The 24,395-nt window shown below is 55.1% G+C and overlaps 2 protein-coding genes across 3 annotated transcripts in view; one reads left to right on the top strand and one right to left on the bottom strand.

Moving 5' to 3' along the window:
- Positions 1-4,546: 4,546 nt before the first annotated feature.
- On the top strand, positions 4,547-11,665 carry SPAG8 (sperm associated antigen 8). 2 transcript variants are annotated; one of them, XM_034441885.3, is made up of 7 exons: positions 4,547-5,017; positions 5,182-5,473; positions 5,721-5,895; positions 7,685-7,730; positions 9,996-10,113; positions 10,201-10,263; positions 10,503-11,665. In XM_034441885.3, the coding sequence occupies exons 1-7, from the start codon at positions 5,004-5,006 to the stop codon at positions 10,623-10,625; spliced, it is 831 nt and encodes a 276-aa protein (XP_034297776.2). In that variant the 5' UTR covers positions 4,547-5,003; the 3' UTR covers positions 10,626-11,665. The 2 variants fall into 2 exon arrangements, with proteins under 2 accessions (XP_034297776.2, XP_087741554.1); XM_087885428.1 differs by lacking the exon at positions 9,996-10,113 and having other exon boundaries at positions 4,914-5,017.
- NPR2 (natriuretic peptide receptor 2) overlaps positions 9,624-24,395 on the bottom strand; it is a 33,022-nt gene continuing 18,250 nt past the window's right edge. Inside the window, exons 3-22 of the mRNA XM_034441884.3 lie at positions 23,676-23,789; positions 19,446-19,581; positions 19,115-19,209; positions 18,800-18,926; positions 18,430-18,514; positions 17,815-17,935; positions 17,595-17,669; positions 17,429-17,506; positions 17,211-17,315; positions 17,040-17,111; positions 16,703-16,862; positions 16,436-16,597; positions 15,470-15,638; positions 14,174-14,320; positions 13,953-14,076; positions 12,402-12,470; positions 12,119-12,293; positions 11,931-12,029; positions 11,440-11,531; positions 9,624-11,339 (exon numbers count right to left, since the gene is read on the bottom strand). Of these exons, the coding sequence (XP_034297775.2) occupies positions 11,280-11,339; positions 11,440-11,531; positions 11,931-12,029; positions 12,119-12,293; positions 12,402-12,470; positions 13,953-14,076; positions 14,174-14,320; positions 15,470-15,638; positions 16,436-16,597; positions 16,703-16,862; positions 17,040-17,111; positions 17,211-17,315; positions 17,429-17,506; positions 17,595-17,669; positions 17,815-17,935; positions 18,430-18,514; positions 18,800-18,926; positions 19,115-19,209; positions 19,446-19,581; positions 23,676-23,789 (2,265 nt within the window). The 3' untranslated portion in view covers positions 9,624-11,279. The remainder of the gene's footprint in view (positions 11,340-11,439; positions 11,532-11,930; positions 12,030-12,118; positions 12,294-12,401; positions 12,471-13,952; positions 14,077-14,173; positions 14,321-15,469; positions 15,639-16,435; positions 16,598-16,702; positions 16,863-17,039; positions 17,112-17,210; positions 17,316-17,428; positions 17,507-17,594; positions 17,670-17,814; positions 17,936-18,429; positions 18,515-18,799; positions 18,927-19,114; positions 19,210-19,445; positions 19,582-23,675; positions 23,790-24,395) is intronic.

Below are 24,395 nucleotides of genomic sequence, written 5' to 3'. Positions count from 1 at the left end.
GCACCTATCTTTTTTGTTTTGTTTTTTTTATAAAAAGTTTTTTTTTATTTTTTAGACAAACACACATACAAAAATACAATGTATTTTCTTTGAACAGAGTATTTGGCCGGTTCACAAATTTAAACAGTGTTTAGTCATTTCAATTAAATTTACAATTTCTATATTTCTTTTTTACCATATTTATTCCTCATCTATTTTTTAAAAAAACCAATATTATCCTTCATCCTCATCTCTAATCTTAATCAAATTCAATTTTTCCCTTCTATTCTATATTATACCCCTTCCCCTTGTCATCTATTTGTTAATTATGTAATATTACAATTGTTTAATACAAATTCAACATTTTAATATAAATCAAAGTTATATAACTATCTTTTTTCGTATATTAATCAATATGAACATGAATATTCCAATTATTTCCATGCAATCCAATTTCTTACAAATCAATTAATTATGTTAATTAATCAAAACATTCCTGTTTCAGCAGGCCGGCCTGGCCTAATTTTTCCCTTTATATTGCTTTTTGATTTTATTTTAAACTGGGATGTCTTATATTATCTAGGACCAGAGTGTTTAGTATATTTTAATTGGTTTTTATTAACGTTTGTATTACATGTATTTCTATCGTTCGTTGTTCACCGCCCTGAGTCCCTTAGGAATAGGGCGGTATATAAATCTAATAAATAAATAAATAAATAAATAAATAAATGTTTACCAATAATAATAAACCAAATAATTTTTCCCATATATTCCTCCAAACCACAACTTAATCATTTATGCTTTCAACACAATATATAATTAATAGTATCTCAATTATTACAATTCCCTAGTTAAATAGAGCTTTCCCCTTATATTACTCATTTTCGCATCTTAAACTCTCCCAATAACCCAAATAGGTTTGCCCATATAATCCTCCAAATCATAATTTGGAGGATTATATAATTAAAAATATTTCAATCGTTACAATTTCCATAATTAAATTTAAAAATGTTCTAGCAGTTATCCAAGCTACAACTTAATCCTTTTTACTTTCACCACCATATACCATTAAAGGTATTTCAATTGTTACAGTGTATACTTATTCATATTTCAAAAAAAAAAAAAAAACTTAGTCTAGATTTCAAAAATACAAAAACAAATATTCCAATTATTATTCATTTCATTTTTACAATCATGATTTCCCATTTATTTCTTATTACTATTCATATTTCAATTCTAAATAGGTATAACATCTTTCTCTCATTTCTTTTTCTCCTTTCCCATTTTTATTTTTGCCTTTTTCTTTCTCCTTTTTTTCTTTTGTGTTTTAAAATCTTGAACTCTCCTCTTTTGCCCTAAATTTCCCATTGTTTGCACCTACCTTTTTTGGTGAGGAAAAAGAAGAAAAAGAAATCTCCCTCTGTCTCTGCGCAATTTTGCCTCCTTACAGCAAAAAACCTGCTTCACTTTCATTTTCGTTTTCAGCATAGCTTGATTAGCACAAGGAAAAAAAAATCTGCTCCAGCAATTTACCTCTCTGTAGCAAAGCCCTGCAGAAAACAACTGAGAGCAAATCAGCTGAGAGTCGGGAGGCCGATCCAATCAACTTGTGCTAATTAGCCTGTGCTGAAGCTGAAAGGAGCTGTTTTTTCTTGCTGTTTGCTTGCAAGGAGGTAACTGCTGTGAGGCAGAGGCCAAAGGGTGGGGGCCAGTGGGTGGGCGGGGCTACATTTGATGCGCACCTAAATTTTCACCCCCTTTTAGGGAGGAAAAAGATGTGTGTAGAGAAAATATGGTATTTTCCCCTTCCAAGATGCAATCCTTAACATGAAGTATATCCGATCCCAAATTGGCTTGGTAGTAAATAACTAATAACTTGGTTTGGGAGGTTCTAGCAGTAGTTCAGAAGTCACATTTAAAAAGAGGGGCAGTACCTGGCTCAAGAGTAGCCCTTGGGAGGAGACCATAAATTATGCAGGAGCTAGCAGTGTGCTGCAGCAGCCAAAAAAAGCCAAGGCAATACTGAGCTGCACCAGGGGTGAAATGCTCCCGGTTCAGACCGGATCACCCGATCCAGTAGCGATTGCTCTGAGAACCGGTAGCAAAAATCCCTGCCCCCCCCCCCCCCATCATGCTCAGCTGAGTCCCACGATCATCAGAGGCTTTTTTTTTTACTTTTAAAAGCATTTTTTCTACAACCTCTTCAGATGAAAAAATGCTTTTAAAAGTAAAAAAAAAAGCCTCTGATGATCATGCAGCTCAGCTGGGATCCTCAGAGGCTTTTCAAAGCATTTTTTCCTGCAACCGCTTGGCCGAAGAGGTGGTAAAAAAAATGCTTTGAAAAGTCTCTGACAATCCCAGCTGAGTCGCCTAATCAGCAGAGAGGCTTTTCAAAGCATTAGAAAAAATGCTTTGAAAAGTTAAAAAGAAAAAAGAAAGTTGGCCACACCCACCCAGTCACATTACCCCCCACCACCACCAAGCCACGCCCACAGAACCGGTAGTAACACATTTTACATTTCACCCCTGAGCTGCAGCAACAGAGGCATAATGTTGAAGTCACCGGAAGTGAATCCTGCTCTCTGCTGCTCTTTCAGCTCTACAGCCACAATACTGGAACAGAAAGGAGACCAGAGGAAAGCAGCAGAAATGGCCAGGGCCTTAGGGGTGAAATCCTCTGAAAAATTAGCAGGTTTAGCCTGAAGAAGAGAAGGCTACAGGGAGCTGTGATAGCCATCTTCCCGTAGGGCTTGAAGGGCTGTCCCAGGGAGGAGGCTATGGATGGATCCTGATTCTTTCAATCTAACTGACCTTCCAGACTTTTTCCAAGATTGTCTGTGAGCGACCAGGTGATGTGGCCCTTCATGAGATGGCCATTTATTTATCTGCTGGTTTTGCAATAGTCTCTATTTAAATAGGTATTAATTCGTACACCACCAAATCTTACAGCTCCTGTTGGTTTTCATTGCAAAAGCATTGAAAATAAAAGCTCTGGTACTATTACCACAAAGAAGCGAACACATACATAACAATAATCATTCCTAAAGTGGCCACCGAACAGAGCAACATTAATTTTCAGGCACCCTGAGGAACAACTTGACTTTGAGGATATTTTGAAAGGATGCCAGAGTTGGTAGGACTCTCCAATCAGACTCGGTCATCCCCCAGAATGACCAGTGCCACGATGAACAACCTGATTGACAATGTCCAGGGAATCCACTTCTGCAGGCAAGGGCTCCACCACCTTCACAATTACCACACATTTTACCAGCATCAACATTCGGGGGAATTTAAGCACTTTTACTGGCAAACATTATGCAGACACATCACAACAGCTGTTTGCAGATGTTCCAGCTTGTCCCCACTGGAAATGGGGCCACCTTAATCAGAGCCTTGCCCTACCGTAGGATGGGCATGGAAGGTGCCAATTCCCAGGCCAGGCAGTCCGGCAGCTCCAGAAGGGCCTCCGCTGGACAGCAGGGTGAGCAGCTCCAAGCAGACCCCTCCACCTGTTCTTGGCCCAACCTGCTCTGAAGCACTGACCTCTCCCTGCAGGCCATGGAGAAGCTGCCTCTGCTCTTCTTTGGTGCTGAGGCTGGTGCAGGAATCAAAAGGAGAGGTGGGTCTCTTAGCTGTCCTCCTCTCCCTCTGGAGGGCCCCCTCACCTGTCACCTGCCCTACAGGCTGGCTGTGGCTCTATGCTACTTTTAGGATAGGCAGCCATCCTCAGGGAACTGCAGGCCATTTAGTGAAGCCAGCGAGGGGCCAATGTTGGGCCAAAGAGGGGTGCTGGCTGGGGCTAGGGCTGGCACCAGTGACAGGATCCAGAATCTCTTCCTTAAGGAGGAGGAAAGGGCAGCAAGGACTCTCCTTGGCCCCCCAGGACAGCAGGCACACAGACACATTTTCAGCCCTTCTTCCTATTGGATAGAAGCGACCTCTTCCCCCCTTGGTGCATGCATGTGTACACACACACACACACACGTACACACACGGTTAGGGAACAGACAAGGGGGATTTTCCTGCCTCTCTTCCAGGGTCCTGAGCTGAAACTCTGCCTGGGAAGCACCTGTTGCAGTGGTGGTGGAGAGCTGGCTCAGAGGGCAGCTGGGACAGTCACACATTCGGCACACAGCTGTCCAAAGGGCATCCCCACCCCACCCCCAGACCCAAGGCGGCTTTTCGGCCTGCAGAGTCGCTCTCGACTCAGGCAGCAACTGTGAGGGCTGGGCATCCAGGTTGGTGGACTGAGACCCTGTGTAGGCATGGCGCAAGGAGGGGGTGCCCTTCTCTGTGGGTAGGTCTAGTCCACCCTGGGAAATGTCTGCGTCTTCCCCAGGCATCCGGCTTGGGCATTCACACAACCCTCTGGAGTTGTAGCTGCCCAAACTGAGCAGAGACAGAGATGGAGCGGTTTGGGCCTTTGCCGGGATGCTCACCTTGGCAGGTCGACCTCTCTCCGCGGACCTGGATAATGTGTGGCATCCTAACCCTAACCCTCACCGGGTGGGCTTTTAATCGCACAGTCGCAACTGCCATCTTGGCTTTTTTGACCATATCCTTACAGAGCCCTTGTGCTGAAGACAAGGATAGTAACGACCCCCGCCCGAGGCGCAGCACGAGCGAAGAGAGATATACGGAAGGCACCTAAGAAGCCAGCCGCTGGGCCTCCGCTTCTTCTCGAAGGGCCCTGGCCGGGCAGCCCTGGCCAGCCTGACCGGGGGGCCAAGTCTCATCTGCTGTCGGGCAGGGAGGGGGGCTGGGACCTCGCCTCCTTCGGGGACTCTCCGGGCAGCCTTGGGCCGCGCACGCCAGGGAGCTGATCCTGGGCCGCGTCCCCGCCACAGTCGGTCGCGCGCGCGCTCGCTCATCTGCGCTGGCCGGGGACGGGCGACGGACCCCGCCCAGCACTCCCCTCGCCCTCGGCCAACCAACGGTCGCGCCGCCGCTCCCCCGCCCGCCTCCCAGGGCCGCCCGCGCCGGGTTTCGCGTCTCCGTGGAGACCAGTCAAGCGGTGGGCCGCGATGGAGCCGGACAGGTGAGCCTGAGCGCGATCTTGCCGCCTCCCCCACTCCGCCCCTGGCGTCGGGGCCGCGGCGCTCTCGGCAGGGCGGTGGGTCGCCGGGGCACCTGCGCCCCCTTCCCGCTCCCCAACTTCCGACAGCCCGCGACCCGGCGCTCTCCCATCTCTTCCCCGGCCAGAGCCCAGCTGCCGAGCCGCGGAGAGGCCGCCGCCGCCCCGACCAGCGCGGAGGAGCCCCGCGGAAGCCTGGCAGAGACGGTCCCGTGTCCTGCGGAGAGGCCGGACCCCGAGGCAGAGCTGCAGACCGCAGACACGCACCCGGTGGAGCTGCCGCCCTGTCACGGCGTGGCCGGGCCGTACCTGGGGGAGCTGCCGGCCGCCGATCTGCAACCGCTCCCGCCCTGCGTCCCGGAGGCGCCGAGGGAGCCGCCTGCTCGCGGCCAGTGCTTGATGCATAACTGGCAGGAAGAGGTGAGGTTCCTCCGCCCGTCGGCGGGCTGGCCCTGGCGCTGGGAGGTCAGCGCAGCCCCTGCCTGGCACCCCGTGTGGGAGGAGCACAGCCTCCCCAGGGGCTTCAGAGCAACCCTTCCCTCCTGCCCTGCAGAGCCAGAGGGGCAGGTAGAACCATGCTGTGGGGGGTGATGGGGGGCGAGCAACTGGGGGCCCCGTGGCCCAGAGGGGGTGGAGTATTCTTTGTTTTCATGTTTGCTTCTCCCAGAGAGCCACCAACGATCTGGACCACGTGCCGAGACCCGAGTATGGCACTGAGGGGTTTTTCCACCGGCACGGGCATCCTGGCCTCCTGACCCTTGACTTCCTGGCCGGCATGCCCACAACCACCACGATGAAGGACTCCTATCCTCATCCCGTGAAGACGGGGCTCCCTGTGCGAGGTGGGCAGCAGGACAGGAGAGGCTCCAGAGGCCTGGAGTGGAGCCGAGGATGGGCTTAGCGAATAACATCTGCGCAGGGAGAGAAAGGGACTCTCTCGGGGTTGGCTGCTCTGCTGCTCTGGAGGATTAGCTCAGTGGAGGTCATTCTCCCCACACTGGAGGGCCCTTGTTTTCCACTTATTAGAAAGCCAGGGAGCCCCAATCCAGTAACCAAGACACGAGTCAGGGAGTTTAGCTGCTACCTTTGGGCCACCAGGCAGGGCCTTCCTTTGGCTTCCTCTGGCTTCTGATTGGGATACAGGCTGCCCTGATGTGCAACTGCAACCCTGCCCTCCTCTTGGCCTTTCCCCCCAAACAGCCCCCTCAGCATGTCTACGAGGTTCTCAGTCATCCATCAAGTCCCACAAGTGCTTTTCCAAAAGGCAAATGGACTTTCTTGGTTTTCCCTTGAAGGTGTTTGGCTTCTCATCCAAGAAGCTTCTTCAGTTCTGACTGAATGGTGGCGAATGGAAGGATTCATATTCCTTGCAGTCATCTGGTGGTGAGCCCTCTTTCTGAGAGTTGTTGAGGCTACTTGGAAGACACAGATAAACCTTCAAGAGGAAAAAAAAACCCAGTTACCTTTTGAAAAAGCACCTTTGGGACAGCCTCCTGGGCAGCTTCTTTGGTGAACAGCAACTCTTTCGAAAGATACTTCAAAAAGATGGTTTGGCTTCTATTTCCCCCCCACCCACCTTTTTTTCCCCCTCCAAAGGATCTAGGGTTTATTTTTGAAATTACAGGTGGTGCTCAACTTATGACCATTTGTTTAATGACTGCTCAAAGTTACAATAGCACTTTAAAAAGTGACTGACAGCTAGTGCTCACACTTAGATTGGTTGATGTGTCTTTAGGCCCTGTGACTGCCCTTTGCAACTTTCCCAGACAGCTTCCAACAAGCAAAGCCAGTGGGAAAGTCGGAAGAGGAAGTTGCAAGTCACAATCATGCACTGTCTCTCTTAAGGATGAATTTTCCTGTTCCAAGGTTGCTCATAAGTCGAGGACTACCTGTACTGTAAAACTGTAGAGGGACAAGTTGTGATCCGTGACACGCTGCTCTCCTTCCTTGGAATGGTAGATTTTGCCTTCTGTCTGACTCCTTCGGGCAGCCGAGCAGAGAGAAGAAGCAGTTTCTAGGAAGGCCTTCAATTTCCCAAAATGGATCATGCCAGGACTGCACAGCTCATTGAGGGGAAAAGGCCACGTTGCTCAGTTGAAAATCTGAGGGCTGGGGGGGAGAATCAGCTGGCATGTAGATCAGCTGCTCTGCAGGTAGAGGGTGTCTCCAGGGCAGGAGCTGGCAGCTGCAGTGAGTCTCAAAGACTCCTGGCGGCAGATCCTTCCGGGCTGTGGCTGTGAATGTGCTCCTTTTTTTAAAATGGGGAGGTGGCTGCATGGTATTCTTGGTTTTAAACAGACAGGAGTCGCCCAGGCCAGAGCCTCTTAGAATGGGCTTTGTGAGGTCTGGGGAGCCACCTAATCCTGCCTCCATAACAGGAAGCAGAGTCTGCTTGAGCCCCCAGCCGGCCTTCTGGTTCTGCCTTGAATGACACAGAGGGAGGTTGGCATCGATCTAGTGCCTGGCTCAATTTGGGACACCAGGGGGGTGCTGGTGGGGATGGCTTTCTCCCATCTCCCTCCCTACGGAAGGCTCAGGGCCCACCTTCCTGTCTCCATTCCTGGGCAAGGTTCTTCTCCAGCGTCTCCATGGATGCCCCCTACCCCACTTGTCTCCTCCTTTTATCCCCAGGGAAAAGAGAGGCCATGATGGAGCATCTTCTGTACCAGAAACACAGGTGAAGAGTGTGACCTTCTCTCTTCCCCCCCCCCACTTAGCAGCCAGGCATTGCGGTGGCCTGTCAAGGTCAAAGGGCAGCCTCTTTCCTCCAACTGGTCTGGACTGTGAACTTGCTTGGCCCTTTTCTGGAGCCACTTGCCCCACTGCAAGTCAAACCGCGACCCAAAGACAGAGGACCCTGGGGGTATTCAAGGCCACAGAGCTGCAGAAGGCAGGGAGACCTCCATCTTATCCATTCTGAGCACTGTCCTTCTCTGTCAAATTGCTGGGTGAGAGTTTAAATACCAGCATGGGATGGGAGTCCTCATCCACTGTCTTTTCACGGACTTTCCCAAGCCAACTTAGAGCACTTGACTCATTTAGAATATGAGTTGAAAGGGACCTTGGAGGTCTTCAACTCCCTGCTCAAGCAGCAGATCTTGTACTATTTCAGACAAGTGGCTGTCCAGTCTCTTCTTAGAAACCTTCAGTGAAGAAGCACCCAAAACTTCTGAAGGCAACGTCTGTTCCACTGGTTAATTGTTCTGCTGGTAAAATTCTCCTTAGTTCTAGGTTGCTTCTCTCCTTGGTCGGTTTCCGTCTGTTGCTTTTTGTCCTGCCCTCAAGTGATTTGGAGAATAGGTTGAGCCCCTCGTCTTTGAAGCAGCCTCGCAGATATTGGAGGGCTGCTAGTCCATTAAGCTAGACATATCCAATTCTTGCAATCATTCTTCATTTTCAGCTGCCTAAAAGAGTGCTCTGGGGTGATCCTAGCTGGCATCCTGGAGCCTGCTTAGGAGAGCCTCCCAAAGGGGAAGCTTAGGAGCGAGTGGGCAGGTGCCAGCATGAAGTGGTTGGTGCAAGGACTGGAACCAGAGGGTGGGACTACCTGGGCATTTCTTCCTTTGCAGAAGGGAAGAGCCGAGGTCTTCCAAGGGCCCTTTGCCAGGGAGCTGAGCAGGTTGCTGCCTCCTGTCTTGCCCAAGGGCCAGTGGGAGGCCACGTTGCCTAACACTGGAAGCTGAAAAAGTGATGGAGAACCGGGGAGGACGGACCAGTGTGGGATGTTGGGCATGGGACAGCGAAAGTTGGCGAGGCAGAGAGCAGCAGCAGCAGCAGCAGCAGCAGCAGAGGGGTCCTAGGCTAGAGAGAACCCTATCCAAGGCAAGCTGCAGCAGGAGGCCTGCACATTTCCACAGAACTGCTGGGGAAAGGGAGGCGGGCTGTTCCCCACTCCCCTGTCTCCCCTCCCACTCAATTAGGGTTTCCTTGGGCTGAAACAACCCCAGCAGGCCGATGACTGCAGAAGTCCACTGTGACCAGCACACAGGCAAGAACACTCCCAGGGGCCTCCTGCAGCTGCAGGGAGGCATCCGATGTCCAGACTGCAGAGCAGGTTGGAAAGTGGAGCCGTGCAAAGGAATTCACTCCGCGCTCCTCGTTTGCACAAGCAGCACTGGAGCCTCCTGCTGTGGCCTTCCCTGCTGACCACAACTGATTCACACACAGGGCCTGCTTATCCACCAGTGACACGGGGGATCCTGGGGCCGGCAGAAACTCCCTACAGTGGTGCTGCTGCTCCCATGACTTTCCTTGCCCTTCTACCCCAACCAGCAGGCAGGGGTGGGTGCCGTGGCATAAAGCAGTGAGGGCTGTGCCAGTCTTTCCACACCCTTTCCCTGTGCCTGAGAGGAGATCCCGCCCTTCAGCCGTGATGATTGGACAGCAAAGGAGGCAGCCAAGTTAGAACCTGGACAAACAGCCTGATAAATATTTGCAGTGTTTCTCCCAACTTTTTACCTGGCAGGACTGGCATTCTTTGAGATTGGCACACAGAAGTCCTGCAAGAAACACTCTGGCAGTGCCAAAACCAGTTCTGTTTGGGAAACCAATGAAATAACCGTGCAGGGTGTTGGGTGCTCTCTTTTATTCATAAAACACTTGGACAGCTTGAAAAATGATCCTCGCCCTTCTGCTCTCTGTCTAGAAAATGAATGTATAAAATCTTTCCAGGATGAGATTTCTACACTGGCTGCACTGAGCCCTCCAGCCTTCCTTCCCCCAACTGCTGGTGTCAAAATAAAAAATAAAAATTCCTGGGTTCAGTGCCATTGACAGTGCTGGAGGTCCCACACATGGCTTGGCAAGGGAAGCACTCTGGTCCCTGAGGTGGTTTCTGCCCCCCGGGGAGGGGAGGGAGCAAGAGAACCATCTGTAACCAGCCCCCACCCCTTCTGCCAGTGCAGCTCCTGGCTCAACTGCTGTTGTTGCTGTTGGTTTGCAGCAGGAACCTCCTGGCGGGCGAGGCCTACCCTCCGTCTGAGCCCATGGAGTCCCTCTCCATCACCCACCGGGACTACAAGCAGGAATTCTTCCATTCTGTGCCCCCGCCCCCCGTCCAGGTAAGGGGCCCTGCTGACCAGAATAGCAGCCAGGTTCCCTCCTGGACACACCCCAGTAGTTCCTCATGACTTCCTCTCCTCTTGCAGCCCCACGACTACCGGCTGGAACAACCGCAGACATTCTGGCTCGAACATGCCCAGCAGGTGCCGGTGAGTGCCACCCTGTCCAACCTGGTGTTGCCATGCCTTTCTCCCCCCTCTCATGAGGCTCATCCTTGAGAGGCTGTGAAGGACATGGCAGGCAGCCCGGGCACCTGTTGCTCTAGCATGGAGGGTATGTTCTGGCCAGGCGGCTTGAACCCAGCAACAAGGGTGGGTGATGCATGCCAAGAGAGCAGCTCCGCCCACCTGGCTGCTCTTCAGCCTCTTTACCCCTCTTTACCCCACAGGGCACCTCCAGCATCCGGACTGGCGACACCCCCTTCAGGAAGTGCGCAACTTTCACAACCCCCGTCTCAGAATGCCTCGACCAGCCATTGCTGTATGGTCCAGAAAACTGCCCCAAGCTTTGAACGCTTCCTTGCCACCATCTGGGCCAGTGGGAAAGCCCCAAGCTTATGCAGGCGGAGGGGGATGGAGAGGCGCTTCCTCAAAGTGTTGATTTCCCTGTTAAATTCCTGTAAGAACTGAAGGCCCAACCACCAGAGCCCAAACTCCAGGCAGTTTCCTTGCGGTTCTCCCACCACAAAAGCAGCTGGGGCTGGACAGACCGTTTGCCATCCGTTCTGCTGCTAAATGGAGGAGGGGTCTGTTCTCTCCTCCCTCTTTCTATTCGGACAAAACTGCTTGCCTGGTTCCTGAATTTGCAGCCAAATGGGGAAAACGAGCAGCAGGGCTGGAAGACTGGTTCAGCCAGCTGAGCCAAGGGGTGGGGGGACATCAAATGAGGCCAGGAGCCCCAGTGGGCAAAGGGCATCTGTGGTTGGGTCAGCAGATGGGTTCCTGCTGCCAGGTGGGGAAGACCCCTTAGTGTCTGGGGCAGCGAGAGCCCCCTCCCCCATCTGCTCCAGGTGTAGCCGCTGTCTCCCTAGGTGCGAAGCCCTCCTGGCCTGCAGGCTGGCCACCTCGTGCTCTCCCTCGCTGCTCCAAGGCAGAGCAAATCCACCACACATTCGTTCGTGGGAGCAGCTGCTCCTGCTGGGTCCCCACAGAGGGAGCCCCCCCCCTCAGATGACGGCCATCTTCTCTTCGCCCAGCAGCCAGTAGGTCCTCATTTTCCCTTTGCCCTGCCAGAAAGCAGACACATGTGAGAGGCCCTTGCCCCCTTTCTTGCAATGCAGCCCACCCCTCAGAGAAGTGAAAGAGCAGCCACCTTCCCACACCCACCTTCATCTCCACATCCCCCCGGAGCTCCAGCAGAAAGCAGCCAAACTCGTCCAGGATCTCCTTGGTGGCGGCAGAGATGTGGATCTTCAAGGCTAGAAGGAAGGGGGGGGCAGGAGAGTGAATGCCCCCCAGGATCCCCTGCCAAAGGGCCCAGCAGCACTCTTGGGAGTCTTGGGATCCACAGCAATGACAGAATACCGCAATAAAGTTGATTAGTCTAAACTAGTGAGGCTTTAACTATTCCTGTTGGGGACTCTCTCGCCCTTAAGGAGAAGCAAGGTCTCAGCCCACTTGGCCTCTGGGAAATGGGGTGCGGCTGGGCTGGATTGCATCCCACTGGAGCATCTACTGAAGGGGAAAGGAGATTCACAAGGAAGTTTCGGGGAGGGGGCTGGAAAGGCGGCGGGGGAAGAAGAACCAGCAACAGGCTCCAGGGGAGGGGGTGGTGAGGATGCACAGGCCCTGCAGAAAGAGAGGGGGGGGTGTCTCACCCTCGCCATTGGACTCCATGCGTGAAGCTGTGTTGACGGTGTCCCCAAAGAGGCAGTAGCGCGGCATCTTGAGGCCCACCACTCCTGCACACACCGGCCCTGCAGAAAGGCAGAGGAGGGCGGCTGAACCACTGGTGCTCTGTGCATGCTTGGGTGAGGTGGGCCGCAGTCGCCCACCTGAGACTCACCAGAGTGGACCCCGATACGCAGGTGCAGCTGCTCACTGGGCCGGTGCCGGATGCGGAAGGTCTTCACAGCCTCCAGGAGCGCCAGGGCCATGCGGACGATTTCGTGGGCGTGGAGTTTGCCATTTCGGACAGGCAGGCCGGACACCACCATGTAGGCATCACCAATGGTCTCCACCTACGGCCAGGGCCAAGGACTAGGGTGAGACAGGGGGACTATCTGCAGTGCTGCTGTGAGCCTAGGGTCAGCCAGGAAGACCCCTCCCCCCGGCCCAGCAAGGCTCACCTTGTAGACGACAAAATTGTCAATGATGGCATCGAAGCAAGTGTAGAGGTCATTGAGGAGTGTCACTACCTGAGGGTGGGTGGGAGAGAGACAGGTGAGCTGGCTGAGCAGGTGAGGGGAGTCTAATCGAGCAAGAGCAGGTGGCTGTCCGGGGCCAAGCCTGGAAAAGGCTGTGACCTTCAGGCATGGCAGTTCCTGCAGAGGCCCCGGGCGGATGGATTGACGTTTTTGGGAAGAGACCAATCAACAAAGTTGAATGAGAAGGACCAGATTGGAGTCCCACGCCCCAAGGCCTTGCAGAAGGGATAAGTGAACATTGGGAGTGGGATTAATAGCAATCTTTGCCTTTCCTCTGCTTCCCAATGGCTGCATTCACGCAACTCCCTAAGCCAGCACCGAAACCCAATTGCTGTGTTCATGTAATATGTTACACTGAACCACGGGAGGACTTGAAAGTACCAGCTTGATTTATGATGATTCCAAGCCCCAAGGACAGGGGTGAAATGTAAACTTTGTTACTACCAGTTCTGTGGGCGTGGCTTGGTGGGGGGGGGTAATGTGACTTTTTTAAAAAAAAAACTTTTAAAAGCATTTTTTGTACAACCTCTTGAGGTTGTACAAAAAAGGCTTTAAAAGGCTCTGACAATCCCAGCTGAGTTGCCTGATTCTCAGAGGCTTTTTTTTGCTTTTAAAAGGAAAAAAAAGCCTCTGACGATGTTTTTAAAAGTAAAAAAAAAAGCCTCTGATGATCGTGCGGCTCATCTGGGCATTGGGGGGGGGGGGCAGGGATTTCTGCTACCGGTTCTCTGAACCATCCACCACCATCGCTACCAGATTGGGCAATCCTGTCCGAACCGGGAGCATTTCACCCCTGCCCAAAGGGTTTTGTAAGAACGTGGCCACAGAGCTTGATGGGCTACGGTCATAACCATAGACCAGTGACGGTGAATCTTTTGGGCTCAGCATGTCAAAAATTCAGAAAATGCCTACCTTGATTCTGTGGTGTGTAACCCCCCTCCCTCAATTCACCCTGGTCAAAAGAGGCCTCTCCAGATCTCCTCCCCTCTTCCCTCCCCTCCAGACTATACTCCCAGGACCCTCAGAGAATGGTCAACTTCCAGAGTGCCCGGAGGCCTGGCACGTCACCGCAAATGGCGTGGTGTATCACCTGTGACACGCATTCCATAGGTTCACCATCACTGCAATAGACCAGAGTTAAGATAGCCATTCTACTTTTTTCAGCAATTGGTAGCTATGTAAGTACCAGCCTTCTGCTGTGTGCCAGCCATGTTTATTGGTGGCAGCACCACATGCAGGGCTCCACATATACACTGGGTGAGGACAACAAACCACACCCCAACTCTTAAGCGGAGGAAGCAGGGAGCTCCTCACATTCAAGGGGAAACTGTCTAGCGGGAATCTGTCCTGCTCCAGCCGGTGGGGGTGGGGAGACTTTTCCAAGCACAAACCAAGGAGGACCAGAGTCAGTCGCATCCATTTCAGACATGCAAGGGATTACCCATCCACCCACCCACCCGTACTGCAGCCTACCTGCATGGGGGTGCTCTCTGCTGACAAGGAGGTGAACCCTACAATGTCGCTGAAGTAGATGGTGACACAATCGAAGGCTTCAGCCTGTACTGTCTCACCCCGCTTCAGCTGCTCAGCCACCGAACTGTGGGGTAGAAAGGACAGGAGCTGCTGACCTTCCAAGCGGGAGACAGTCTCAGGCCCCAGAGCTCCAGAGGGAGGCAGGCGGAAGCTGGACTCACTGGGGCAGGATCTGGTAGAGTAGATTCTCTGCCTTGCGCTTCTCCTCCAGGTAGGCCTGCGTGCGCTCTTCCACCAGCTTCTCCAGGTTGTTGGCGTACTGCTCCATGCGTGACAACAGGTTGTCCAGGATGCTAGTACTTCCTTCCCTGAGGCAGAGGAGGAGGGCAGGGTCCACAGTGGTGCAGGCAAGGAGGGTGGGAAGAGAAGAGTGCCAGGATGGTACGTCAGGTGCTGTGCCATTACATTCCCCACCCCTGAACCACCCCAACCACTGTTGTAGGTTGGGGACTGTGCCCCCAGACTATGGGAGCATCTGCCCTGCTGGGGTAGCCTCAGTTCCCCCCCCCCCCAGCTCTGACTTCAGGAAGCCTATCCTTGAATCCTGTGGGTGGGAAGAGCGCCTGCCTCTTTGGGGAGGGGGCAATCTGTCAGCCGAGCCACAGAAGTGCCTGAGAAAGCCGAGCTGGCTAGATTTGGGGTCTGGGGCCTGTTTTGGAGACCCTCCTTTTCCCACATCCAGATTCATATGCTGCCACAGGGAGCTTCCCATGGACACCACACCCCCTTCCCGTGGCCGCTTTATCTCCATCTAAGGGATCCAGCAGGTCTTTGGGGGCCTCCCCATGGGGACCCTCAGTCCATGTTCTGTAGGAGAAGAGGGAGATTCTCTCCAGGGCCAACTGGAGCCTCCTTGAGGTGCGCCTGCATCCCATGAGAAGTCAACCTTGGGATGGTTGCAACCAGGCCCACCGCCTGCCTTCCTGAGCGGGTTCTCCAGGGCCACGTGGGGAGGAGACCTTCTGCACTTCCCTGCTCAGAGGGTCAGAAGCTGAAGCAGGACCCACACAAACCAGTGGTGTTATTCAGCTGGTTCTATCCGGTTTGGCGAACCAGTAGTGGCGGCTGTGGGAGGTTCTGCCCACCCGCCCAGATGTCATCATGTCTGTGTTTGACGCTCTGCGCAGGTGCGGAAGTGGCGCATGCACTCCCATTTGCAAACCAGTAGCGAAGGTAAGTGAATACCACCAGTGGTGGGTTGCTATCAGTCTGGATCTTGTGAACCGGTAGAAATGGCGGCGGGAGGCTCCGCCTACCCACCCAAACATCATTACGGATGCTCTGCGCAGGCGCAGAAATGCTGCGCGTGAGCGAAGTGAGCATGCACGCATACTCCCGTTGCAAACCAGTAGCGAAGGTAAGTGGAACCCACCCCTGAATACCCCCCCCCCTCTCTCTCTCACACACACACACACACACAAATACCAATCCCCTACGGTGGGAGAAGGATACCTTACCTGTTGAACCGCCGGATGAAGGCTTTAATCTGGGCAAAATCCGGGCGCTCGGCCAGCTGCTGAGCCCAGCAGCGCTCCATCAGGACAGCCAGCTCCTCACTGTGCAGGCGGGTGTCGATGGTGGGCCGGAAGTAGGGTGGCTGGCTGTTGCACACCTTCTGCACAATCTCTGGTGGGGAGGAGTGGGGTGGGATGCACAGGAGTGAATGTGGGGGCGATGGGATGGAGGCACAGCTGACTCGTGGGGGGAGGGGGTGACCAGCTGCTGGGACAATGAGGAGAGAGAAGTGAACATGGCAATCCTGGGTGATGGTGGTGGAGGACGAGGGGGGGGGACTGGAAAGACAGAGGTCACAGGGTCAAACCTGCGTGGTCACAAGTAGCAGAATCCAGCCAATGGCACAGCCAGCAGCCTCACCCCTTTACCATTCTCTGGTGTGGAAACCCCCGTCTTGGATTCAGGCATTGCCGTCCTCTCCCTCCACCCCAGGTGCGGCCGTGGCAGCAGAGCTCAGGTGAGCTGGTGGAACAGGCCGGATGGGGATACTTGTCCCCAGGTGAGAAGCTCTTGCCTGCTCTCTGGGGAGCCCCAGAAGATGTAAGTGCCAGACCAACAGTTGCCCCCCCCCCCCCGAAGGGGCTGCAAGGTCATGTGTCTCCGAGAATCCAGAGACATTACTTCCCCGCCTCTTCTGCAGCACCGCTCAGACGGCTGGCCCCACTGCTGAATGCATCCAGGCCGGAGGACTCCTTGGCTGCAAAAGGTCGGTGCAGGGCGTGGCAGGAGGAAGAAAGGGACCGGCTGCCTCTCCTGCTGACCTTTCCTCATTCTCCGGGCTGAGGCAGGATGTGTAAAGCAGCATCCCACTTCCTGGTCAAAGCAGGCTGGAGGCGGGCAGTGCTGGCGTTTGCCAGGAAAGGCTCCCAGGCTGTTGGCTTCTGGCCCGACCCCCAGCCCCTCCTCACCCTTGGGACTGAGCTCTATGCCCTCCACGTAGAAGGCGCCGCTGCGCAGTGCGATCTCCTGCAGGATGATCCCAAAGCTGTACACGTCCGCCTTCTGCATGGCCGGGGGGGGCGGGAGCAGTGTCCCCTTCTGCAGCAGCTCTGGGGCCGTCCACAGCTTCTCTGAAGCAGGAGCCAGAGAGTCTGGGGTCAGGGAGGTGCAGGGCTTGGGCTTCCCCAGGGGACAGGCAGGAGAGCGGGCCACAGGAGGGCTTGCCGGGCACTCACTGGCGTAGAGCGCATGGTTGCCCTCACTCTCATGGCCCTGGCGGAAGCTGGCCAGGCCGTAATCCGTGATCTTGAGCACGAAGCGGCTGTCCACCACGCAGTTGGAGGACTTGAGGCTGCCGTGGTAGCCAATGATGCTGTTGTGCAGGAAGGCCATGCCCTGTATGAGGTGGGAAGGGAGAGAGGGGACAAGCAGCTGCTGAGGGGAGAAGAGGGTCCCCAAAGGAGGGAGGGAGGCCCGCTTGCAGAGCCTCCACTGGGAGGACCTCCAGGATGGGGAAAACAGCAGGGTATCCCCCACAATCCCCTCTCGATTGCCAGAAGCCCCTTTCCTCACCTTGACAATGTCATTGATGAGGGCATAGCGGAACATCCAGTCCAGGTTGATGCTCTCGTTCTCCAGAATGTCCTGGGCAGGCCAGGAGGTGGGGGGGGGAGGTCAGTTTTGGCCACAGCCCACCGGGCGGAGTCCTGCCTCCCCCTCCCCCATCCTGGACGGCCGCCTCACCTGCAGACTGCCACGAGGACAGTACTCGGTCACAATGCAGATGTTGGGGGGGTCAATGCAGGCCCCGATGAACCGGGTCAGGTGGTTGAACTGGATATCCCGCATCTGTGGGGCAGTGAGCATGGAGTGGGAGCCACTGCCAATGTCTTCCTCCCTGCAGCAGAGGCTGCCACCCCCGCAAGACCCCTAGAGTAGTCAGCCCCCCTCCCCGTACATACATGCTTGAGCTCGAAGAGCACCTGCCTCGTCAGCTCAATCCGCTTCTTATTGATATGTTTAATGGCCACCACGTTTCCCTGGAGGGCAAGAGACAAGCGGAGCGGGTGGTGAGCCGGCCTGGCCTCCAACGCAGCTGGGGCTGGAGAGGGGGGCGGAGGGGCTCACCTTGAAAAGTCCTGTGTTGGCAAAGATCTGGTACTTGCCGTGGGCTGTCATGAGGGAGCCATAACTGGAGCCACGCTGGAGAGAAGCCAAGGCAGAGTCACAGCCAGCCGAGGCCGAGTGGGCAGGAGGGGCAAAGGGCCCCATAAAAGCTGAGGGGCTGGGGAACAGGTGGGGGGCCGGGCCTTGAAGGGACCCTCCATAGATGCCCCATAGTACCTACCAGCGAGAGGGTGAGTCGGCTGCCCGCCCCCTTGTGATAGCGCTCTGAGCCCCCAAACTGCAGATCCTCCCAGCGTATCCGCCACAGCATGCTGGCCAGCTCCTTCTCCAGCATCAGCTTCCTGCCAAGAGCCAGAGCGGCTCCTGAGTTCTCTGACCCAGCCACGGCCCCACGCCCCGCCCCCCCAAGTGCCCTGCAACTAGACCTGGCCTGGACTCAGGGCTGAGTCTGCAGCGCAAGAGGCAGAAGCTGCTCTGGCCTGAGGCACCCGCCGCACCCCAGCCCAAATGCCAGCCAAGGCCACAAAAGGCCCGCCAGTTCACCCCAAGCAGCCTGGCACGTGTGAACATGCCAGCCAGGCCTTCCTCTGGTTTATCCCACTGTGTGAATGCTTAGAGGTTGTGGAGGAGGCCCTTCTTTGCAGCCCAGCCTCCCCCAAAGGCTGAGGAGGGAACACCTGACTAAGCCCAGCCTGGCCCTGACCACACAACACAGGGGTGGCCACTGCAGCAATGCCCCTCCCCCTCCTGGGCTGCACACTGCCTGTCTGGCCAGGGCACCCCCTTCCCGCCCCCTGTATTCTTGTCCCCCCCCCCAAAGAATTTGCTCAGGCACCTGAAGATCAGGAAGCTGGAAACCCCAAACATGATGAAGGTGAGTCCGGCCCCCAGCGCCAGGATCGCCAGGGTGCTGAGCGCACCTGCAAGGACACAGCAAATCAGGGAGGGGGCTCTGCCTGCAAGCCCCCCCCCAGGGAAGTACCCTGAAAGGCACAGGCTGAATGTCATTGGTGGGTCTTTCTGGGGAGGGAGTTGGGGGGGGGTATGTCCACTGGGAGGGAGAGAACCAGCTGCCCACAGCAGGCAGGCCATCCAAAGGAGGGAGGAGAAAACGGGGGTCAGGGATTCTCCAAAGCTGTCCCAGGGTGGAGGGAGTCCTGTCTCTTCCCCAGCTTCCTTTGGGCAGCAAGCCTAGAGACACCCACTTTTGTCACAGGAGGGGTCATCCATGTCAAAACAGGGGGGGTTATCGAGAGGCGGCTGCCCCTTGACCCAGTGGATAGGCCCCAGCCACTTCAGCTGCTTCTCCGATCCCACATAGTGTCCAACCACCTGTGGGTAAAAGGCCGTTGGCTCACCTGGCCAGATGCTGCTGTTTTCCCCCCACCCCATGGAGAAGGAGGAGTTACTGCCCCAGACTTTTTCCCGCCAGGAGAAAGAAGGGCCGGTGTCTCCTGGCCAGGGAGGACCAAGATGCTGGGTGGGCTGAGGTTGGGGGCTGCCAAGGGGCTCCAGCCTACCTGGTACTCGCCACTCCCCCCCTCCATCATGGCCCACAGGTTGAAGTCTGTGTCGCGGTCATTGTTCTGATCCATGCTCACGGTCCCAGTGACCCCTGGACAAGGGAAAGCGGGCACATATTTGGGTTAGGCCCCTAGGAGCAGTTGGGGCCAGCAGTGCTGTCACCGTTGTAGATGGAGCTGTGGACAGGTCACTCCCCAGGGCACCTCACCCAGGCCAGCCTGGGCCCCAGACCTGGACCTCCCCTCCAGATGCTCCAGCCCCCCCTCCACCAGCCACCAATAAGATCTCTTCTGGGTCTGGCAACCCCCCTCCTTGCAGCCCCCGTACCCTGGAACCTGCTCCCTTTCATCTTTTCCAGGATGCGGCTGTTGTTGATCTTGCGGTCGCCCTCGTGGAGGGTCTCGTTCAGGGCCAAGGCGTAGAGGAGCAGCCCATCGTGGAAGCAGCCGGCCACCAGGTTTTTCTGTTGTTTTGGGGGGAGCCAAAGAGGAAGACGGAGGCGTTGCTCGGTGCAGTTGAAGGGCCCACCCTTGGGAAGACCCCCCACCTTGTCTAGGGAGGCAGCAGGAATATGGTGTGGCCCCGTTAATTTAACCTGGTGTCAGTTATGTGGTAACTTCGGATACCCCAAATTCCCCTCGGTTCCCATCCACAACAAGCAAAAGTGTCTAAACACCAAGACACAGGAGCCCTTTTCTGTTCGGATACAGAGGGGCCCACTTGCACCCCGGGCAGATTGGGACCTCCTCCATTGCACCCCTGCGGTCGGGATGACCTGGTGACTGTCGGCCCTTTGATCCAGAGGCTAAAACTAGGGAGGCTTTACTCTTATTTGAAGGCAGAAAACATGAACGTGTCTATTTTGGAAAAGGGGAACAAAATCTCTCTGCTGCTGTCCCAAAGGAGACCAGGAACAGTTCCGGGTTGCGAGCTCAGCTTTTGCCGACAACCCAGAGTGTGAAGAGTCTTCAGCCCGTTGCCTTCCCGTGCCCCACGGCCCTCTGCGGGCAGAAGCAGTCACCAACGTCCCTCCCCAGCTGGGTTCATACAAGAGGCTGAGCTCGGCTGAACCGGCACTGGGTGGTAATGCAATCCTAAATTGCATCATCAAGATTAAGTGAGGTACTTTTTATTTATTTAGCATATGGCACATGTTAGCCAGGGATCACCGAGGTGGCTGGCTGCCTCTGTCACACAGTAACAGTAACAGAATTGGAAGGGACCTTGGAGGTTATCTAGTCCAACCCCCTGAAAGGGATTTTTTCAGGTGGTGTTATCTTTACCCGCAGGTTGCCTGAATGCCAGTAGGCAATCGGGGGAGGCTCCTTTCTTGTCACAAGTGAGGTACCGATACCACTCTAGAAAGCCCTAGCAAGGCCACACCTGGAATCCTGCATCCAGTTTTGGTCACCACATTATAAAAAAGATGCTGGGACTCTAGAAAGACTGCAGAGAAGAGCAACCAGGATGATGAGGGGACTGGAGGCTAAAACATATGAAGAACTATTGCAGAACTGGGCATGGCTAGTCTAGTGAAGAGAAGGACCAGGGGAGACAGGAGAGCAGCCTTCCAATATCTGAGGGGCTGCCTGCCACAGAGAGGAGGAGAGGGGGTCAAGCTGTTTTCCAAAGCACCCGAAGGCCAGACAAGGAACAACAGATGGAAACTGAACAAGGAGAGGTTCAACCTTGAAATAAGGAGGAATTTCCTGACAGTGAGAACAATCAACCGGTGGAACAGAAGTTGCCTTCGGAAGTTGTGGGAGCTTCATCACTTGAGACTTTTAAGAAGAGACTGAACGACCATCTGTCAGAAATGGTGTAGGGTCTCCTACTTGGGTGGGGGGTTGGACTAGATGACCTACAAGGTCCCTTCCAACTCTGTTAATCTGTCCAATTCGGTTAATCTGCTTTGGCTTTCGCTGTAGAAGGGTCGGAAGGCAGCAGGGCGAGGGGGGTTCCACTGCTGAAAGCCCCTCAGGGGACTGAATGCAGCCAGCAGGTCCTGCAGACGCCTCTGTGCTTGGGGGCCTGCGAATAAGCAGGCCCGCCTATTCAGCCAGCGGATTGGTCAGCAGGTGAACAGCCAATCAGGGAACACTTGCTCAGTGAACAATGAAGGGAGAGGTGGGAATACAGCCCCCCACTCTCCTTAATGCCTTTTTCTGCCTGTCTGTGGGTTCCTGGGAAACTGCACAGAAAGTGAGGAGGGGGAGCTTAAAAATAGGAGCAACCCCATGGGGAAGGGGCAGGATGTGCGTGGGAGGTGGCCGCCGGTTTCCTGTCTGCACCCAGAATTGCTTCCACAGCCTGGTGAAAGGGGCCCCTGCTGCTTTCCTCCCCCCCCCCCACAATGAAGGAAAAGGTTAATTACTCACACTTGCCTCTTGCAGAAGGGGAATGTACAAACACCCCCCCCCCACTGAGAATCCCGATGGGACCTCCCTGCCCCAGGTTCAAGGGCATCAATTCAGCAAGGCAAGCAACACTGCCCCCAACTTCCTCCCACCCTTCAGTGCAGGTCTTAGGAGTGGAGGGGGGGGCTGTTCTTCCAGAGGGCTTCCAGGCCAAACACCTCTCCCTAGGAGGTGCCACTTACCTGGGCAGTAGTGGGGGGGCAGGCTGCTTCTCCTTGCAAGTAGCTCAAGAGGGCAGGGCTGGTGCTTTTTCAGGAAGAACACTCCCCCCCCCAATGCCAACTAAGATGGGCATAGTGAAGCTTATCTTGGGGGCAGCTCCAGATGCCCAGTGAGGAACAGCCCTCAGAGCAGAAACCGCACACAGCCCTGCTTTGAACCAGGGTAGCCGTGGGCCAGCATGGCTGATGGTAGCTAGTAATTCCTGGGCCATCTCCAGGTAGGAGTTTGGGCTGAGACCCCTGCCCTCAACCTGAGAGGACGGGCGTGACACACATATACCCCTCCTGCTTCTGCCCAGCCACTCAGGCTACTGGCTGCCTGGATGAACGTGAGTTCCCTGCCCTCTCTACCCCCCCCCCCCCGAGTTGGCCTTGGCAGGCTGTAGGGGTCCCAAAGAGGTTCCCCTGTGGCCTCCCTCCTCTAGGCAACCCAGAGCTTGTGGGGTCCCCCCAGAGGGGGTTTTCAAAGTCCTCTACTCAGAATTTGTGGGAGTTTCATCCCTGGAGACTTTCAAGAAGAGATTGGACTGCCATCTGTCAGAAATGGTGTAGGGTCTCCTGCTTGGGTGGGGGGTTCGACTAGATGACCTACAAGGTCCCTTCCAACTCTGTTAATCTGTACATCTGTAAAGCTCGCTGCAAGCATAGGCCAAGGAGGCCAAGAAAGACCTTCCCACCCCCACATGCATGGCTTCCCTTGCCAGCTGAGTGTCCCCCCTCAAAGAAGACAGTGAAACTCTCTGGATCCCCCTCTTGAGACCTCCACCAAGGGGCACCTTGGGTGGGGAAGAGTCCCATTCGTTCTCTGAATTTTTATGCTCACAGATTGGGGGTGGTGTCTGACTGGCCCATCTGAAAAGCTCTCGAGTGCAACCTGGGATGGCCATCACACACAAGCCGTCTGCCTCCCCCTGAACCTAGCAGAGGCCATCACACCCAAGGGGGCGAGAAGGATAGAAACCTTTAGACAATCCTCGGGAGAGGAAGAAGGGGGAAACAGGCTGGGGGGATCTGGCACAAACTGTTGGAAAGGCACCAGCTGGTGAGGGGCTGGACAAGATTAGACAACTTTGGAGAGGGGATTCTCTGCCCCTCCCATGAGTGTGTGAGTGTGTGCACTCCTTTGAACCTCCTGGCCATCTGATTTCCTGCACTCGCTCAAGGGAGCCCCTGCACAGCAAGGGAGTGTCGATGCGATGGTCCTGATGCAGACAAGTGCTCTCAAGGGTTGCTGCAGCTGCTTCCAGGCCCCTGGCCAGTCGGGCCCCACAGTGACAGCTCCAGCAAAAATGGGGCCCAGACTTCGGGGAGGCCCTCAAAGCAGCTGCACCAAACCAAGTGATTAAGGACACGGCTACCTTAATGCATCAAGAAAGGAGCTCCAGAGCCAGGCGTTTCTCTGCTCCCTTCAGCCAGTACCAAGAAAGGGAGCTGGCGGAGCCTCTTTAAAGTTGGCACCTTACAGTGTCAGTGCCTCAATCCATGCTCGGAAAGCCCGGGAATGACCTGAGCTGACCTCGAACCCTAAGTACCACAAGGAGCTGCTACTCATTGGGTGCAAAGCCACAGCAGGCCGGCTGACCCTGAGGGACGGAGGGTGCTTTTCCCAAAGCAGCGAAGGACGAGGCCAGCCCTGCTATAGGGCACTTCCCTGAGCAGGCTGAGAACCATCCCATCGGCTTTGGCTCCGTGAAGCCGCACCATGTAGCCAGTCACTTTGGCCAAAGGCCGCCTATGCTGGCCCAGCCCCCGCCTGGCTCTCCCTGCCAGAGGTTCTGCGGGTGCGGAGAGGTTTGGCCTGGACGGCTGTCAGGCAACTTCCCTCACTGTCAGAGGCGTTGCCTGTGGGGGACTCCTCTTGCCCAGCTAGGAGCTCCCGGAGGGGGAAGGGGTGCCAGAGGGGCGGGGGGGGGGCTTACCAGTGAACCACTGAGCTCCACCTGATACTCCTGCCGAGCCCGCAGGATCACCTCCTTCTGGAAGTTTCGGTACGCCAAAGTCTGGGGCTCATGATAGGTGATCACCAGCACCGTCTGCAAGAAAAGCTACTGGCTGAGGGACACAGGAGCCCATGTGCCCCTGCAGGTGAGGCACCAGCCTTCTCCCTCTCTGCCATCTCTCTCTCTCTCTTACACACACACACACACACACACCCCTCACGCTTCCAGCACGTAGCTGTCTGGAAATCTCACACCAGGCTGCAAAATGACTCCCATCTGCCCTCGCCAGCAAGGCCAGCCGGTGGAGGCTTTGCAACCTCTGGGGGCTGCTTATGGCTCCCCTTGCCTGAGGCACCGGCCTCCCCCGCCTTGCCCATCCTGCCTCTCCCCCTCCCCATCTGCTCCTCCTGAGCATTTTTGCAAAACCTCAGCCTCTTTTGGGGGAGGGGGGGGGGGCAAAGGCTGTTGCCATGCTCAAGGCCTGCATTTGGAAGGGGCTGAGAGGAAGGGGCAAGGAAGCCAGTCTGCACTTCCAGCGATGTTTGGCTTCATTGCAACCCCCCCTCCCCACACACACATTTTGAGGCAAGCAGATGTTGGCCAGGTAGAGTTGGCCTGGCTGGCTCTCAGGGACTAAAAGCACTCAGGCAGTCCAGGTGTGGAGCTGGCTGCTCTCCAGGGGCTTCTGCTCTGCTCTGC

This window comes from Pantherophis guttatus, chromosome 2 (genome assembly GCF_059756535.1).
Source record: "Pantherophis guttatus breed Tessera chromosome 2, ASM5975653v1, whole genome shotgun sequence".
Classification (NCBI taxonomy): domain Eukaryota; kingdom Metazoa; phylum Chordata; class Lepidosauria; order Squamata; family Colubridae; genus Pantherophis; species Pantherophis guttatus.
This window is presented reverse-complemented; position numbering and strand designations above follow the sequence as displayed.